The sequence below is a fragment of the Mytilus californianus genome, unplaced genomic scaffold (assembly GCF_021869535.1).
Source record: "Mytilus californianus isolate M0D057914Y unplaced genomic scaffold, xbMytCali1.0.p SCAF_12, whole genome shotgun sequence".
In the NCBI taxonomy this organism is placed as follows: Eukaryota; Metazoa; Mollusca; class Bivalvia; order Mytilida; family Mytilidae; genus Mytilus; species Mytilus californianus.
Window position 1 is genome coordinate 65,250,564 of NW_026262604.1, and position 15,701 is coordinate 65,266,264.

Sequence of the window (15,701 nt, forward strand, 5' to 3'; positions counted from 1 at the left end):
CATGTAAAACAAAATTCGTAAATATAAATACTGACGTCCGACAGACTAATGTCTTATAGACATCCAATAGATGTTATTTGGAAGATTTATAATACAAGTAAACTTATAAGAAATCAAAAAATTCCTCCCAATCTATAGACTGCCTGGGTATTTTTTATGCCCCCGCCGTAGCGGTAGGGGCATTAAGCATGTTAAGTTTTACCCTTGTCTGTCCATACGTACGTCCCAAAATTTGTTTCCATTCTTTAACTTTAGTTTGCCTCAACCAAATGTTATGAAACTTATCCACAATGCTTATTACTACAAAATAAGATCGAGTTTGAATTTTGGTGGCATCACTTTTACCGGTCGAGAGTTATGCCCCTTTACAAACGGAAAAACTGCTGATTTTTTTCATTTCCATCTAACTTTAGTTTACGTCAACTAAATGTTATGAAACTTATAAACAATGCTTATTACCACAAAACTCAGATCAGTTCAAATTTTGGTGGTGTCACTTTCACCATTCTAAAGTTATGCCCCTTTACAAATGGAAAAATTGCTGAAATATTAGTATTTGTTCTCTAACTTTAGTTTGCCTCAACCAAATTTTATGAAACTTATGCACAATGCTAATTACCACAAAACACAGATAAAGATTGAATTTTGGTGGCATCACTTCTACTTTTCTAGAGTTATGCCCCTTTAAAAATGGAAAAATTTCTGAATTTTTCGTTTCTGTTCTCTAATTTAAGTTTACATCAACTAAATGTTATGAAACTTATAAACAATGCTTATTACCACAAAACTCAGATCAAGTTCAAATTTTGGTAGAGTCACTGTTACAGTTCTTGAGTTATGGCCCTTCATAACGTAATATGCAAGCGGGGGCATCATCTGTGTCCCATGGACACATTCCCCATTTATTTACAATTATTATTTATTCACAAGTTTGTCAAATGTTCAAAAAACCAACTACATATGTATTTGTTTTGATTTTGCCTATGTAACGTGTAGCTATGGACTAAATACGGTAACTATACAATATGATATTGATACATGTAATTTTGCCAATAAACACATTACAAAAAATAAAAGTGGCCTAATCCTACCTTCTCCTTGATAAAAACCTATAAAATTTGCTATTTTGTGTCAAAACATTTCTCTGAGTAGTATTTTGATCTTGTGTTAACAAATGGTTAATATGCAAAATGGTTAAACAATATTTTAAGCATAAATGTATAAATATAGTATCTTTAATATTCATTTTCCAATAGCATTTGACAACTTATAGACTTTGACCCAGCTGTGAGTGAAACAATTACAGGGGAAATTGGTCCTAGCTATATATAGATTTGTAATTCTTTACATATTATATACAAGGATACTAGTATAAAACTTGTTTAATAAAATTGAGAATGCAAACGGGAAATGTGTCAAAGAGACAAAAACCTGACCAAAGAGCAGAAAACAGTCCATGGCCACCAATGGGTCTTCAACACAGAGAAAATCCAACACCCGGAGGGGGGCTTTAGCTGGCCCCTAAACAAAAATGTGCACTAGTTCAGAGAAAATGGACGTCACACTAAACTCCGAAATTTGTTTTCAGTAACTAACCATTGTAATATCTGTCATTTAATTATATTTTGCAGAGTTATGGAGGTAACCATTGTATCAGAGGTTGATGTCTACATCACTGTTATAACTGCCAGGAATGTTGATTTAACAAAACAGATTATAAACGATCCCTTCAGTATAGACTCTGTTAAGGCCCTTAGGGAACAAGAAAACTGTGAAAAGACCAAGTCAGTAATTGATATAGCCAAACCCAAATTTTATTTGACAGCTTCTGCTCAATGCTTATCGGCAAATGAAATTCTTAAATTAAGTCATGTGACCAAAGTTGACCAATCATCTATTAATTCTGAAGGCGATCAGGCAGAACCCTCTGGTGATGAAAATGAAAATGTTGAATTTGTTGCTGAAGTAATTGATATTACAGACCAAAACCATGAAAACCGGGTACCAGAAATTAAGAAAGAAAGAGCAGAACAAGTTATCACACGTGCAAAAAGCTTACAGAAACAGTCAGAAAAATGTACCAGTATGTTAGATACAAACTCACAGATAAGTAAGCCATGCCCTCCTTTTTCAACAACACAAGCAAAAAAAAACAAGCTTTTTAGTGACCTTGATTTACAGTCCGTTATTAATGATGTAAACATGTTTGTTGTGAATGAGGCAAACGATGGGGATTCAGATAATCACGATAATCTTATTTTGAACAATCAGAAAAGGAAAGCTGAAAATGTGAAAAATGAGTTTGTGCAAGATGAAAACAAGAAAATTGTATGTGATATTTGTAAAGAAGTTTTTCCTCGAAAATTGGAATTGCGATTACACAGGAAAATACACGAGAGAAATTTTCAATGTGAGAAATGCGGACAGGTTTTTCAAAGAAGTCATAGTCTAAAAATTCATTACAGGAAAAGTAACAATGGTAAACAAAACAAATGTTCATACTGTGATAAAACCTTCAATCAGTTGTGTAGTGTACATGTCCATGAGAGAGTACATACTGGGGAAACACCATACTCGTGTAATATTTGTGGACAAAATTTCAGCAACAGTGGTGAATGTCGTCTACACATGCGAAAAAATCACACAGGTGAACAACAGAAAAATGTAAAATATTTTACATGCCAAATCTGCAATAAGTCATTCAAAAGGAGGGATACTTTGAGGATCCACTACAAAAGGCATAATGGCGAGAAACCATTTAAATGCAGCTATTGTGATATGAGATTCATTTTAAAATATACCATGCAAAAACATGAAAAAATTCATACCGGTATGAAAGAATATCAATGTGACATTTGTAGTCGTAAGATAAGGTCAAAATATGAATTTCAACAACATTTACGTAGACATAAAGGTGAAAAACCTCATATATGTGAAATTTGTGGTCGAGGATTCTTCGAGAAGAGAAAATTAGAAAATCATGTCAAGATACACAACAATGAAAAAGCTTTTATTTGTCATTTATGTGGGAAGGGTTTGAGTCATTCTGGTGCCTTGGTATCACATATGAAAATTCATACAAATGTCAAAGGTCATACATGTAATATTTGTGGACGTGCATTCATGCATCATTTCAAGCTTGAACGTCATATGATGACCCATACTGGTGACAAACCATATGTATGTGAAACTTGTGGATTTAAAACAGCTGATGCAGGCACACTTAAAGTACACAAACGTCGCCATACTGGCGAAAAACCACACAAGTGTTTAGTTTGTATGAAATCTTTTCGAGCGCTGCGTAACCTCAAGAAACATGAGCAGATACACCAACCTAACAGGATTGATAGAAGGAGAAAAAACCCAGCTAACACTAAACCAACTAAATGTTTAATTTGTCAGAAAAACTTCAGTGTTCATAAAAGCTTAAAACGCCATCTTAAGAATGTGCATGGCAAAAGTATAGATCAAAATGAGAATGACCATGGCAAAGGTCTAGATCAAAACATGCAAAATGAGAATGGCCATCTTGAACATTTTGAAAATGGCAAAGGTATAGATCAAAATAAGCATGGGAAAGGTAAAGATCAAAATGAGAGTTGCCATCTGGAGAATGAACATGGCAAAGGCACAGACCAAAATGAGAGTAATCACATCATAGCAATTCAGGAGACTAACAATGTGATTATAGAAGATGGGGTTAATGTTCTACCGGATCAAATATTGGTGTATTACATATAACTTTCAGTTTCACAAAGTTTATAACAGGCCAAATACAATAAAGATATTGAATACAGGAATACAAGAGCTCAAATTACATGTATGTTTCAATAGTGTTCTGAAGTAATAAAATTAAAAAGAAATGGCACAAAGAATTTGTCCATTGACATGTCAGTCAGGGGTAAAACAAGTATACAAGTCATGTTTATTTACTTGAAGATGTAAGTAATAATTACTTGTTTAAAATAATTTGTAGGATCTTTATTTTCAAGGTTTGAATTATCTCCCCTTAATCTTCTCTTAAAATTTTTTCTTAAACCTGTAAGTAAATTTATTTTACCTGAAATTTAGGGAGGTCAAAACATGCCTTAACAACATTTTTTTGGTTTGCTAATTATTTTTAAAATAGAGTTCAACCTTTTATCTCAAGAACTAAAAAAAGAAATCTATTTGCACAGATGTTAAGTAACCGTGGTAACTGGGCAAGGCCTTCAAATATTGCTCCTTGGGGGCTTGTAAATGGAGCAGAATTTTAAGATAACAGAAAAAGAAGATTTCATTGTTTATAAATTTATACTTTTATGAATAGTATTAGTAAAGACAACTGTTACTTAAATTTATAAATGTAAAAAAATCTGAATGTCTAACATGTCTAAGGGATATAACTCTACCTCCAAAATAATTTACCTGTACCAGTAAATAAAAGACACAAATATTACACCTGAAGTGACATATCCTTACGGTAGTGTGTAGTGACTCCTTGATGTATTATAAATACATATAAAATGATGAATGAGTGTAAAGATGAACCATCAGGGACCTCATGTGTCAATGTGTAAACAATTGATAGAAGGTCATGTTATTTTTGTATGGGTGAAATACAATTCCTTAATATGAAGGTATACATGGTACAGCTTGTACAAAAATGTATAGTAAGTGGGCTATGTCACAGATTTTGGTAAAATTTTGCATAAATATACTTCAATTGTCTTAAAATCATCAAATCTCTAATTACAATCTCATAGATTTTTCTTCAAAATTGATATGTTGTTGATCATAATGCATAAATTTTGTTTGATTGAAATAAAATAATATATAATTATTTTTTTAATTTCTAGTAATCATGGTAATAGTTCAACAAACTAAATTTAAAGTTGTATGCAAAATTTAACCAAAATCTGTGACGAAGCCCATTTACTGTACCAATTGACCTTAACCATGTAAACAATATTTACTCATTTATCAATGTAAATATGTGTACCATATTATCTGTCATTTCATTGAATTAATTTTCCTATCACCAATCTGTTGCGTTTATCTACAAAAGTTAATTGAATTAAAAAATCAATTCTCCATGTAAACCATTCTGTAATTTGCTCAACAGTCATGACATAAAAATAATCAAATTCGTAGATTTACCATGTTTACGTCAATGCATGTTCATACAATATACATTCCTTTCATTGCCTTTAGCATGTTTAGAGCAGCTGTGTATATTGACATTTTTTGTTTTATTGTAAACGTAAAAGGCTTGAATTCAGTTTTCATGTTTAAAAAAAATATCTTTATGTAATCATGGTAATGAAAATACACTTTATGATTTATTTCTATAAAATTTATAAATTTAAGACGAAAGAAAAGAGGAGATCATTTCTTACATTTGAAATTTTATATTTAGAAATAAGAACTATTTTTACTTGTTCAAGTAAAGTCCACCAACTGATGATTGATATTCAGAATAACATAAGAAAGTTTGATATTTATTGGAGAAATTTTGTTTCAATGTACACACATTTAAATGCAAAAAAAATGTCTGTTTTTGTCGAGCCTGCAACTTTTGTTGCAGAAAGCTCGACATAGGGACACTGATCTGGCAGCGGCGGCGTTAACTAACTTCTTAAAAGCTTAATATTACAGAAGGTAGAAGACCTGGATGCTTCATACTTTAATTTGTATATAGATGCCTTATGATATGAAGTTTCCGTCTGTCATATGATCATTGTCCTTGACCTCATTTTCTTGGTTCAGTGACTGCTTGAAAAAAAAGTTAAGATTTTTTGTAATGTTAATTTCTGTCTTATTATGAGTAATAGGATAACTATATTTGGTATGTGCGTACCTTGTAAGGTCCTCATGCCTATCAGACAGTTTTCACTTGACCTCGACCTCATTTCATGGATCAGTGAACAAGGTTAAGTTTTCGTGGTCAAGTTCATATCTCAGATACTATAAGCAATAGGTCTTCTATATTTGGTGTATGGAATGATTGTAAGGTGTACATATCCAACTGGCAGGTGTCATCTAACCTTGACCTCATTTTCATGGTTCAGTGGTCATAGTTTAGTTTTTGTGTTTTGGTCTGTTTTTCTAATATTTTATGCAATAGGTCAACTATATTTGGTGTATGGAAATATTTTAGGATGTACATGTCAGTCTGGCAGGTTTCATTTGACCTTGACCTCATCATGCTCATTTTCACTGTTCATTGCTCAATGTTAAGTTTTTTTGTGTTGGTCTGTTTTTCTAATACTGTATGCAGTAGGTCAACAATAATTTCTGTATGGAATTATTTTAAGATGTACATGTCAGTCTGGCAGGTTTTATTTGACCTTGACCCATTTTCATGGTTCATTGCTCAATGTTAAGTTTTTGTGTTTTGGTCTGTTTTTCTTAAACTTTAAGCAATAGGTCTACTATATTTGGTGTATGGAATAATTGTAAGGTGTATATGTCTGTCTGGTACCTACCTCATTTTCATGGTTGATTGGTCAATGTTCAGTTTTCCTGGTTAACTTTGTTTCTTAGATACTTTAAACAATAGGTCAACTATATTTGATGCATGGAATGATTTTAAGGTATACATGTCTGTCTGGCAGGGTTCATCTGACCTTGACTTCATTTTTATGGTTCATTGGTCAGTATAGAATTTCCATGGTTTGGTCTGTTTCTTTTATACTATAATAGGTTATCTATATTCTGTGTATGGAATGATTGTATTTAAGGTGTACATGTATTTCTGGCTTGGTTTATCTGACCTTGACCTCATTTCTTGGATCATAAATGTTAATGTGATACTTGTAGTAAAACTTTATGTGTAGGATTATCAACAAAATCAATGGTCAGTATAGTAGGCGAGACATTTCAGCGTGTGCACTCTTGTTGAAAAATAAGCATCATAAGCATTTGGAAAATGGTACAGTTGTAATTCTGAAAGAGACTAATAATTATGAAAATACATAAGATTTTCCTTAACAATTGAAGGTCCACATTTCTGTTTTTTTAGCTCACATGATGCAGAGGGCCAAGTGAGCTTTTCTCGTCACTTGGCTTCCGTTGTCTTCATCGTCCGTTATCTTTTACAAAAATCTTCTCCTCTGAAACTACTGGACCAAATTTAACCAATCTTGGCCACAATCATCATTAGGGTGTCTAGTTTTACAGATGTGTCTGATAACCCTGCCTGCCAACCAAGATGGCTGACATGGCTAAAAATAGAACATAGGGGTAAAATGCAAGTTTTGTCTAATATTTTGAAAACCGTAATAATTAGAGAAAATCTGACAGAGCAAAAATGTTCAGTATTTTGAGCTCTACCAATTGTTTGATTAAGTTAAAACTATTAGTGGACTTCTTATAGGAGTTATTGCCCTTAAATGACTGATTTTACCATTTTTTTTCATTTTGCCTATTATGAGTGTCTTGAAAACTATGATAGATACAGAAAAACTTTAAAATGCAAAAATGATCAGCAATACAAGATCTACAAATAAGTCTGCATTGTCGAAATCATCAGGCCACTCAATGTTAGAGTTATTGCCTCTTGATGTTTTTTACCAATCTTTTGCATTTTGACTACAAACAAGTCAAATTTTGCCGATATAGTTAGTACACTGCCACTCTTTACTGGAGTGATTGCCCTTAAAAATGTTAAATGAGGATTTTTTTACCCTCTTTGTGTATTGAGCAAAAACTTATGAAGATAGAGAAAAGCTAAACAGACAAAACAATCAGCAATACAAGATCAACACATATGTTTGTCATGAATTCTATTCTCTTCTACAATGAGTGTCCTTTGTTCAATTAATATGTACATTGACCTAGGTGAGCGACACCGGCTCTTTAGAGCCTTTAGTTTGTCATTTTTATATAAATAAATGTTTAAGGATGTTCGCTACTCTTGTTATATGCCCGTTTACGGGATGTATTATGGTACACTGTTATCCGTCTGTCAGTTCGTCTGTCCATCCGTCGTCAACATGTCGGGACAATAACTCAAATTATACCAATTTTCATGAAACTTTGGTGAATTGTTTATGTCTATTGATGTAAGCTCTCTTTCAATTTTTATAAGTTTTGGTTTTTCCGTTTCCGAGTTATTGGATTTTATTTATAAAAAAAATGGTTTTCCAGTTTACCGACAATAATGCAAAAATGCTTTCAGTAGTTTTCATGAACTTTGGTGACTGGTTTGTATCTATTGAAATAAGCTCCCTGTAGTTTTTTTTAAATTTCTGCTATGACTTTGACAATGTTTGAGGAGTAACGGAACTTATTTCAATGAAAAAGCAATGGGCGTATCATGCGCTCTTTCTTTTTGTCTTATTGTCAGATATTCAGAATCCTCTAGTTTTATCCATGTAGTTCCAATAAAAGTTTTGCCTGCTTACCCTTACTTTTCTTTTCATAGTTTTATAACATAAAGTTTAAGTCTGTAATTTTTTTTTTAAATCTTATAAAAACCTTGTTATTTTTTCATTTTTTGAAAGAAAAAAGGTGCCAATGTTAAATGTATGAAAAATCTAGAGAGAATCATTTCCTGCCAAATTTTGAATCGATTATATCTCAAAAACAAGAACATGGACCTTTCGGTTTTTTCTGCTTTTTATGTTCCTTTATTGTCCCCCATGCAATGCATTGTGGGATACATAGAAACATCAGGCATCTGTCCAGTCTTCCTAGCGCTCTCACATGTACAATTCTTGCCAGATTTTTATAAAACTTATATAATAGGTTTATATCAGCATTGTCTTGGTCAAATTCGAAAATCACTGCCATTCAATTATTTTTTAAAGAGTTAGGCCCCTTGGAAATATTCATTATATGGAAAATTGCAAAGTCAGCGTTCTCATGTGTACAATTATTGCCAGAATTTTATTAAACATATATCATAGGTTTGTATCAGCAATGTCTTTGACACTTTTTGAAAATAAGTGCTGATCAAATATTTTGAACGAGTTATGCCCCTTGGAAATATAAATTATAATGGAAATCACATTGCATTTGCTCTGAAGCCTTTATTTCTCCAAGATATTAATAAAAAGTTTTATAGAACAAAAAAAAAGTGTTTTTTTTTTTTAGTTATTACCCTTGTACCTTGGATAGATAAAATATGTGCAACGCAGGGGACATTGGAACTCTGTTCTTTTATTTATATACTCTCAAATCGTACTTTCTTGTTTATTTGGCGTGTTATACTAATTGTAATGCTTTTTTGTTATTTAATGTTATTCAGGGTTATATCTGGTCTATATACCAGCTTTGATAAGTGTTTGGTATTACTATAAATTTTCACTTCTTCGTACTACATGTACTATGAATATCAGAATTATTTATTTTGTAAAAATATTTCCTTTCTCTATTTGAACTGTACACGTATACCTAACAACAAAATTATTTTCATTTACCTATGTTTAAAGTAATTGCAAATGGCTGATATTTTTGTTCAAGCATATTGTTTTTCTTAAATTGTTTAACATTTCACAGCGGTATAACATGTTACTTTTATTATTCTTCCCTTAGTTTATTTATTTTGTATTTACATTGTATCATAGATCAAATTTATTTGTTCAGTGTATGTTAACTGGTATTATGTCTTTTGATTGCGTTATGCCATTTCAAATGATATTTTATAGTGTGTCTTTCTATGTTGTGATGTTACACTTTTGTTTCAGATAAGGGTGAAGGTTTGTTACCATTAAAACGTTTAAACCCGCTGCAATTGTTTGCACCTGTCCTAAGTCAGGAATAGAAGTTGTTGTTTGTTGATGTGGTTCATAAGTGTTTCTCGTTTCTCATTTTTGTCGAGCCTTCGACTTTTGTCGAAAAAGCGAGACATAGCGATCCTACATTCCGTCGTCGTTGTCGTCGGCAGCGTCCACAAATATTCACTCTGTGGTTAAAGTTTTTGAAATTTTAATAACTTTCTTGAACTATCCTGGATTTCTACCAAACTTGGACAGAAGCTTGTTTATGATCATAAGATAATATTCAGAAGTAAATTTTGTAAAAAAAAAAATTCCATTTTTTCCTTATTTTACTTATAAATGGACTTAATTTTTCTGCCAGGAAACATTACATTCACTCTGTGGTTAAAGTTTTTGAAATTTTAATAACTTTCTTAACATAACCTGGATTTCTACCAAACTTGGAAAAAAGTTTGTTTATGATCATAAGATAGTATCCAGAAGTAAATTTTGTAAAAAAAAAAATCCATTTTTTCTGTATTTTACTTATAAATGGACTTAGTTTTTCTGCCAGGAAACATTACATTCACTCTGTGGTTAAAGTTTTTAAAATTTTAACATCTTTCTTAAACTATCCTGGATTTGTACCAAACTTGGACAGAAGCTTGTTTATGATTAAAAGCTAGTATCTAGAAGGAAATTTTGTTAAAATTTTGTTCTATTTTTTCCGTATTTTACTTATAAATGGACTTAGTTTTTCTTCAAGTTAACATTACATACAGTCTGCAGTTTAAGTTTTTAAAACATTTATTACATTCATAAACTATCCTGGATTTTTACCAAACTTGGACAGAAGCTACTTACAATCAAAACATAGTATAGAGAGGAATACTTTTATTAATTTTTTTTCCTCATTTTTGTTGAGCCTGCGATTAACAGCAAAAGTAGGCGAGACACTGGGTTCCGCGGAACCCTTACGAATTTTTTATATAGATTAGACCGTTGGTTTTCCCGTTTGAATGGTTTTAGACTAGTAATTTTTGGGACCCTTTATAGCTTGATGTTCGGTGTGAGCCAAGGCTCGGTGTTGAAGACCGTACTGTGACCTATAATGGTTTACTTTTATAAATTTTGACTTGGATGGAGAGTTGTCTCATTGGCACTCATACCACGTCTTCTTATATCTATCAATTTATTACAGTCTTTTTAAAAGCTTGTTATTTTGAAACAGAGGAGCCAACATCCTTAATTGGTTGATTTGCAGGTGATGTCCAGTTTATAAATTTACAAAATATGTAGCTCACTGTACTCACCTGGCCTAATGGACCATACGAGATTTTTGTCTTTTGTAAAAGATAAGGAGATGAGAAATATAATGCAAATGAGACAACTCACCACCACCAGAGACCAAATGACATACATGTAGATATTAGCAACTATAGAACTTCAACAATGAGCAAAACTCATACTACATAGCTGGTTTAATAAAAATGTCCCTACAGAACAAAATCTAAAACATTTCAAACAAGAAAACCAATAACCTAATGTATGTACAAAACATTGTACAAAAAGTAAATATACTATAGAGCAACAAATGACAACCACTGAATTATAGGCTCTTGACTTGGGACAGTCATTTACAGAAGGTGGAAGATTAAACCTATTTGAGGGCACCCAACCCTCTGGAAATATGCTTTTTGAGTTGAGTCACAGAATGCAAGACAAAGGTATGATAATCTGTCTGCTCCAGCTTCGTAAACTATTTGTATATAACTTTGTATTTCTGAAGGTACAATACCTAAATGCTTCATACATGTACCTTGTATATAGATACATTTATATTACAAAATTTCCTTCTGTCATATATGCATTGTCCCTGACCTCATGTTTATGGTTCAGCAATTTATAGTCGACTCCTTATCAGAGTGATTGTCCTATAAAAACGATTTGACTTTTTTTTTCATTTTTGCCTAATATCTTAAAAACTGTATTAGATAGCTAGAAATAAATAGCAAAAATGATCAGCAAGACAAGATCTACAAATAAGTCAAATGACCGAAATTGTTAATCTACTCCTTATTGAAGTTATTGCCCTTTAATGACGATTTTTCCCATTTTTGCTTATTATCTAGAAAACTTTAATAGATGAATAGAAACTTTAAAAAGGAAAAATTATCAGCTGTATAAGATCTACAATTATGCCAACATGACTGAAATTATCAGTTAACTCTTAATAGAGTATTCCCCTTTAATGATGATTTTTACTAAAAAGTGGCCATTGTTGAAGATGCAGGTGAGCAACACAGGCTCTTTAGAGACTCTATTTTATACATAGTGTATATATGTCTCTGCTTTATGTAATGTAAATTTCTCACTTCAATATTATGATTACTAGAATAGTTATATTTGGTATTACAAGTGGTCCTTGCCAGGTGTACATGTCCATTAGACAGGGTTGACCTGACCTAAACATGATTAGGTTAATTTCTTACATACTATAAGCAGTAGGTCAACTGTATACTGCATGTTACATGTATGATTGTAAGGTGTACATGTCAGATTTGAAGGTTTCACCTGACCTTGGCTTCATTTCGTGGTTCAATGGTCAATGTTGTGTTGAATATTTTCCCATGGGAACATTTTTTTTTCCTTTATGATTTTTCGGAATTGGTCAAAAGAGCTATATAGTAACGTAACGAACTGATGTGCATGCACTAATAACTGGGAGCAGTTAATAACATTTTTTAATTTCTGTAAAAAAAATGCAATTATACTATATTAAAAGTATTTGTATCATACTTGTATATTCAAAAGTATTTTACTGGTAATAAATGATAGATAGATATACATTGATTGTATTGTATCGTCGTTGATTAATTGGTTACTATTTAACGTCCAGCGGCAATTATTACACATCGATCACCACTTAGATGTTCAACTGATTGAACAGAAAATTAAAGTTGGATTCAGTGAAAATGCAGTTTGTTATGCTACAATTGTGACCTTTAATTCAAATATTTTAACATTTGTGTCGAGGAACAAATAAAATTCACATCAATATGTGCATTGCTTTGTTCTAGACTGAAACGGTGGGCGTATGTCAACAATAGTTATGTCTCAGAAGACATTATTGTGAATTCAAACCAAATTAACCTATGTTCCACATATACACATTAATACTGCGTGCTTGTGGAAGAGAAGAAAATATCAATCTCGATTAAGCGTGTTGGGTTTTTGAACAAAAAATCTCCCGAAATCGTGGAGAATAAGCTGGCGAGACTACCATATTTTGCTAATTGTTAGGAATGTCCCAACTAAAAAGTTGTAGTGTTTTTGTTGGTTTTTTCTAGCCGTCTGTTAAATTATTTATGAGAACTCTGACCTTATCCTTATTGTAATGGTTCATTGGTCAGTATTAATGTTTATAGCTTTGGTCCTTTTCTCAGTTACTAAATGTAAGCAATAGGTCAACTATATTTCAGAGTTCCCGAAAAGTGTATGGTGGTCCGAAAGTTTTGACCACCAAATTTTGCAAAGGACCGACATAATTTTTGTGTTTTGCAATAGAAATAATAGTGAGGACCAGCAGGTTTACTTCAAGGACCATCAGGGAAATTTTCTTTTCGCGAACTCTGATAATTGGCGTATGACATGATTCTAAAATGTACAAAATTTTCTGGCACAGATACATGTACTATAGGCAAAAGGTAAACTATATTTGATGTATGATTTATATCTGTATGGCGAGGTTCATTTGATCTTGACTTCGATCATTTTTATGCTTCATTGGTCTATGATAAATATCCATGACTATGTAACTTTCTCTGATACTATAAGGAGTAAGTCAACTTTTTTGGTGCATGATGTAGTTAGTAAATGTAGTAGACTAAACTTTGTCAGATATAAGCATAGTGTTGTATATACATGCAGAACAGATTTATGTATAAGAGAGAGATACATTTTATTTCCAATAGAGGATCCATTATAGACATAGTCAGTACATTGACTTTTTATATCACACAATTGGAAAAGACTACACAAGAAAATAAAAAAAAATAAATACAACTGAAAAAAACATGAAATACAAATTGAGTTAATAATACATATAGTCACGTAAAACAGTATGTTTAGTGTTTATTGACCATGCACCAGAAGCAGCATCACATCCATTATAAAAAAAGCTTTTGAGTCAAGTCCTTCCTCGTGGCTAATGCATATGAACGAATAGTATTGTTGTTCATATGCAGGAGTCACCAAGGGCAGGTGCTTAAAGGACACTCAAGCCAATACACAGAAATATGAAAACTTTACAACACAAGCATAAACTAATACTAAAAAAGAATTACTATATTATAGTCCTCCTTGTGGTTAATGCACATAAATAAGATTAATATGTAGTTATCCAAATGCAGGAGCCTCCAAGGGCGGGTGCTTAAAGGACATAGTAATATATTGTGTAAAATTTTTGTGTAAAAATATTTGGATTTGGATGCAGCCTCTAGCACAACTTGTCCCAATGCTCTGAGAGAAAAAAGAAAATACACAAAAAACACAAACAATGGTATGAATTATGAGTATTTTTCATTCTGTTTTATGAAAGCACACATTTCGTACAAGATATCCTTGTTTTCATTACTCATTAACCAAATAAACTCATCTTTAATTGTCAACATATCAAAATTAGCACAATATTTCCTAGCACAAAGTATTTATTGACATGCAGGGAAGTCTGTGAGCTTTTAGCTCTGTGATGAAGGTCTCACTTTGAATTAGGATAAAGAACAACAATTAAAGCCTCGTTCCTGTGCTTTTCATATGATGTTGCTTATCCTATTTCCCAGTATACTAGGACTAGTTATCAGGTGCGGATCCAGGATTTAGAAAAGGGGGGCTCCCGGCAAGTCAACGTTTGGAGTGGTACTTGTAAATTGTCTATGCATTTATCATACATGTATATGAAGCTCCATTAAAGAGGGCGGGGGGGGGGGGGGGGGGGACTACCCTTTAAGGTCGCCTCTGGTTATATCATAATAACGTTAAGTCTTAGTGGTCCTGTTAAACCATAGGTTATCAGATTGATTGATGGATTGCAGATGCGGATCTAGAATTTTGAAAAAGGAGACCCACCAAGGCAACGTTAGGAGTGGGACTTGTATTCATCAACCTTATGTGTAGCGCCATAAGCTCTTCTCCCTAAATCTACATCTGAATTGATTAACGTCCAGTGGCAACTATTGCATGCATATATTCAGGTTCAGAAACCATTAACAATTAATACAAGTATAATATGTACTGGATTAGTTGTGAGCTAGCATAGTGTCCTATTGTAGGTCGTTCAAGGTAGACCGACCGAGATGAAGGCGTAGCCCTTTGTTTGTTTTTCCATATTGTGTGTTGATTTCGATGATTTTATTGAAACAGCAGTATAACCTTTAGTGTCAAGATTTTTATAACCCAATAAAGTGTGCAGTTATAAAATCAATATAACAAGATTACAATTGAAATTCTTATCTTGTATCTTTAAACCGTATTTTGAATATTTGTACTGCATGGATATTTGCCAGTTTGACAGGTAAATTGTCTAAATTTACATATCATGTTATTATAATGTCATTTCCATAATTTTGTAAGATCTAAATATTTCTCTCAGTGGTACACATTTCCTGTCGATTTTGACTTTGACTTCTTGAGAGAGAGAAAAGAAATACCGGTATCACAGGGCATTCTTACAATCTAAAATATATCGTGTCTTAGTTTAAACAGTATTTGTTAATGAAACATTATAACAATGAAAAAATACAGTTTCACCTATTATCCCGAATATTATATATCTTGTCTTGCTTTGATTTCGTCAGTGAATAAGTTATCCATTGTTCGTAAAAGTTGCCCTTATTTTAATTTTAAATGAAGGTTCTTGATTGTGTAAATTTCTGTACACCATGTCTTTGTTTTGTACTCTGATTTGCTTTTTGATACCACCCGAGGATTGATTGGGTATATAAGCATTAACATCTGGAC

General features: G+C 32.3%; 1 protein-coding gene across 1 annotated transcript in view; it reads left to right on the top strand.

The window, feature by feature from the left end:
* LOC127722194 (zinc finger protein 431-like) overlaps positions 1–12,536 on the top strand; it is a 31,074-nt gene extending 18,538 nt beyond the window's left edge. Inside the window, exon 2 of the mRNA XM_052229093.1 lies at positions 1,632–12,536. Coding sequence (XP_052085053.1) covers positions 1,636–3,741 — 2,106 coding nt within the window. The 5' untranslated portion in view covers positions 1,632–1,635 and the 3' untranslated portion in view covers positions 3,742–12,536. The remainder of the gene's footprint in view (positions 1–1,631) is intronic.
* The last annotated feature ends 3,165 nt before the right edge of the window (positions 12,537–15,701 follow it).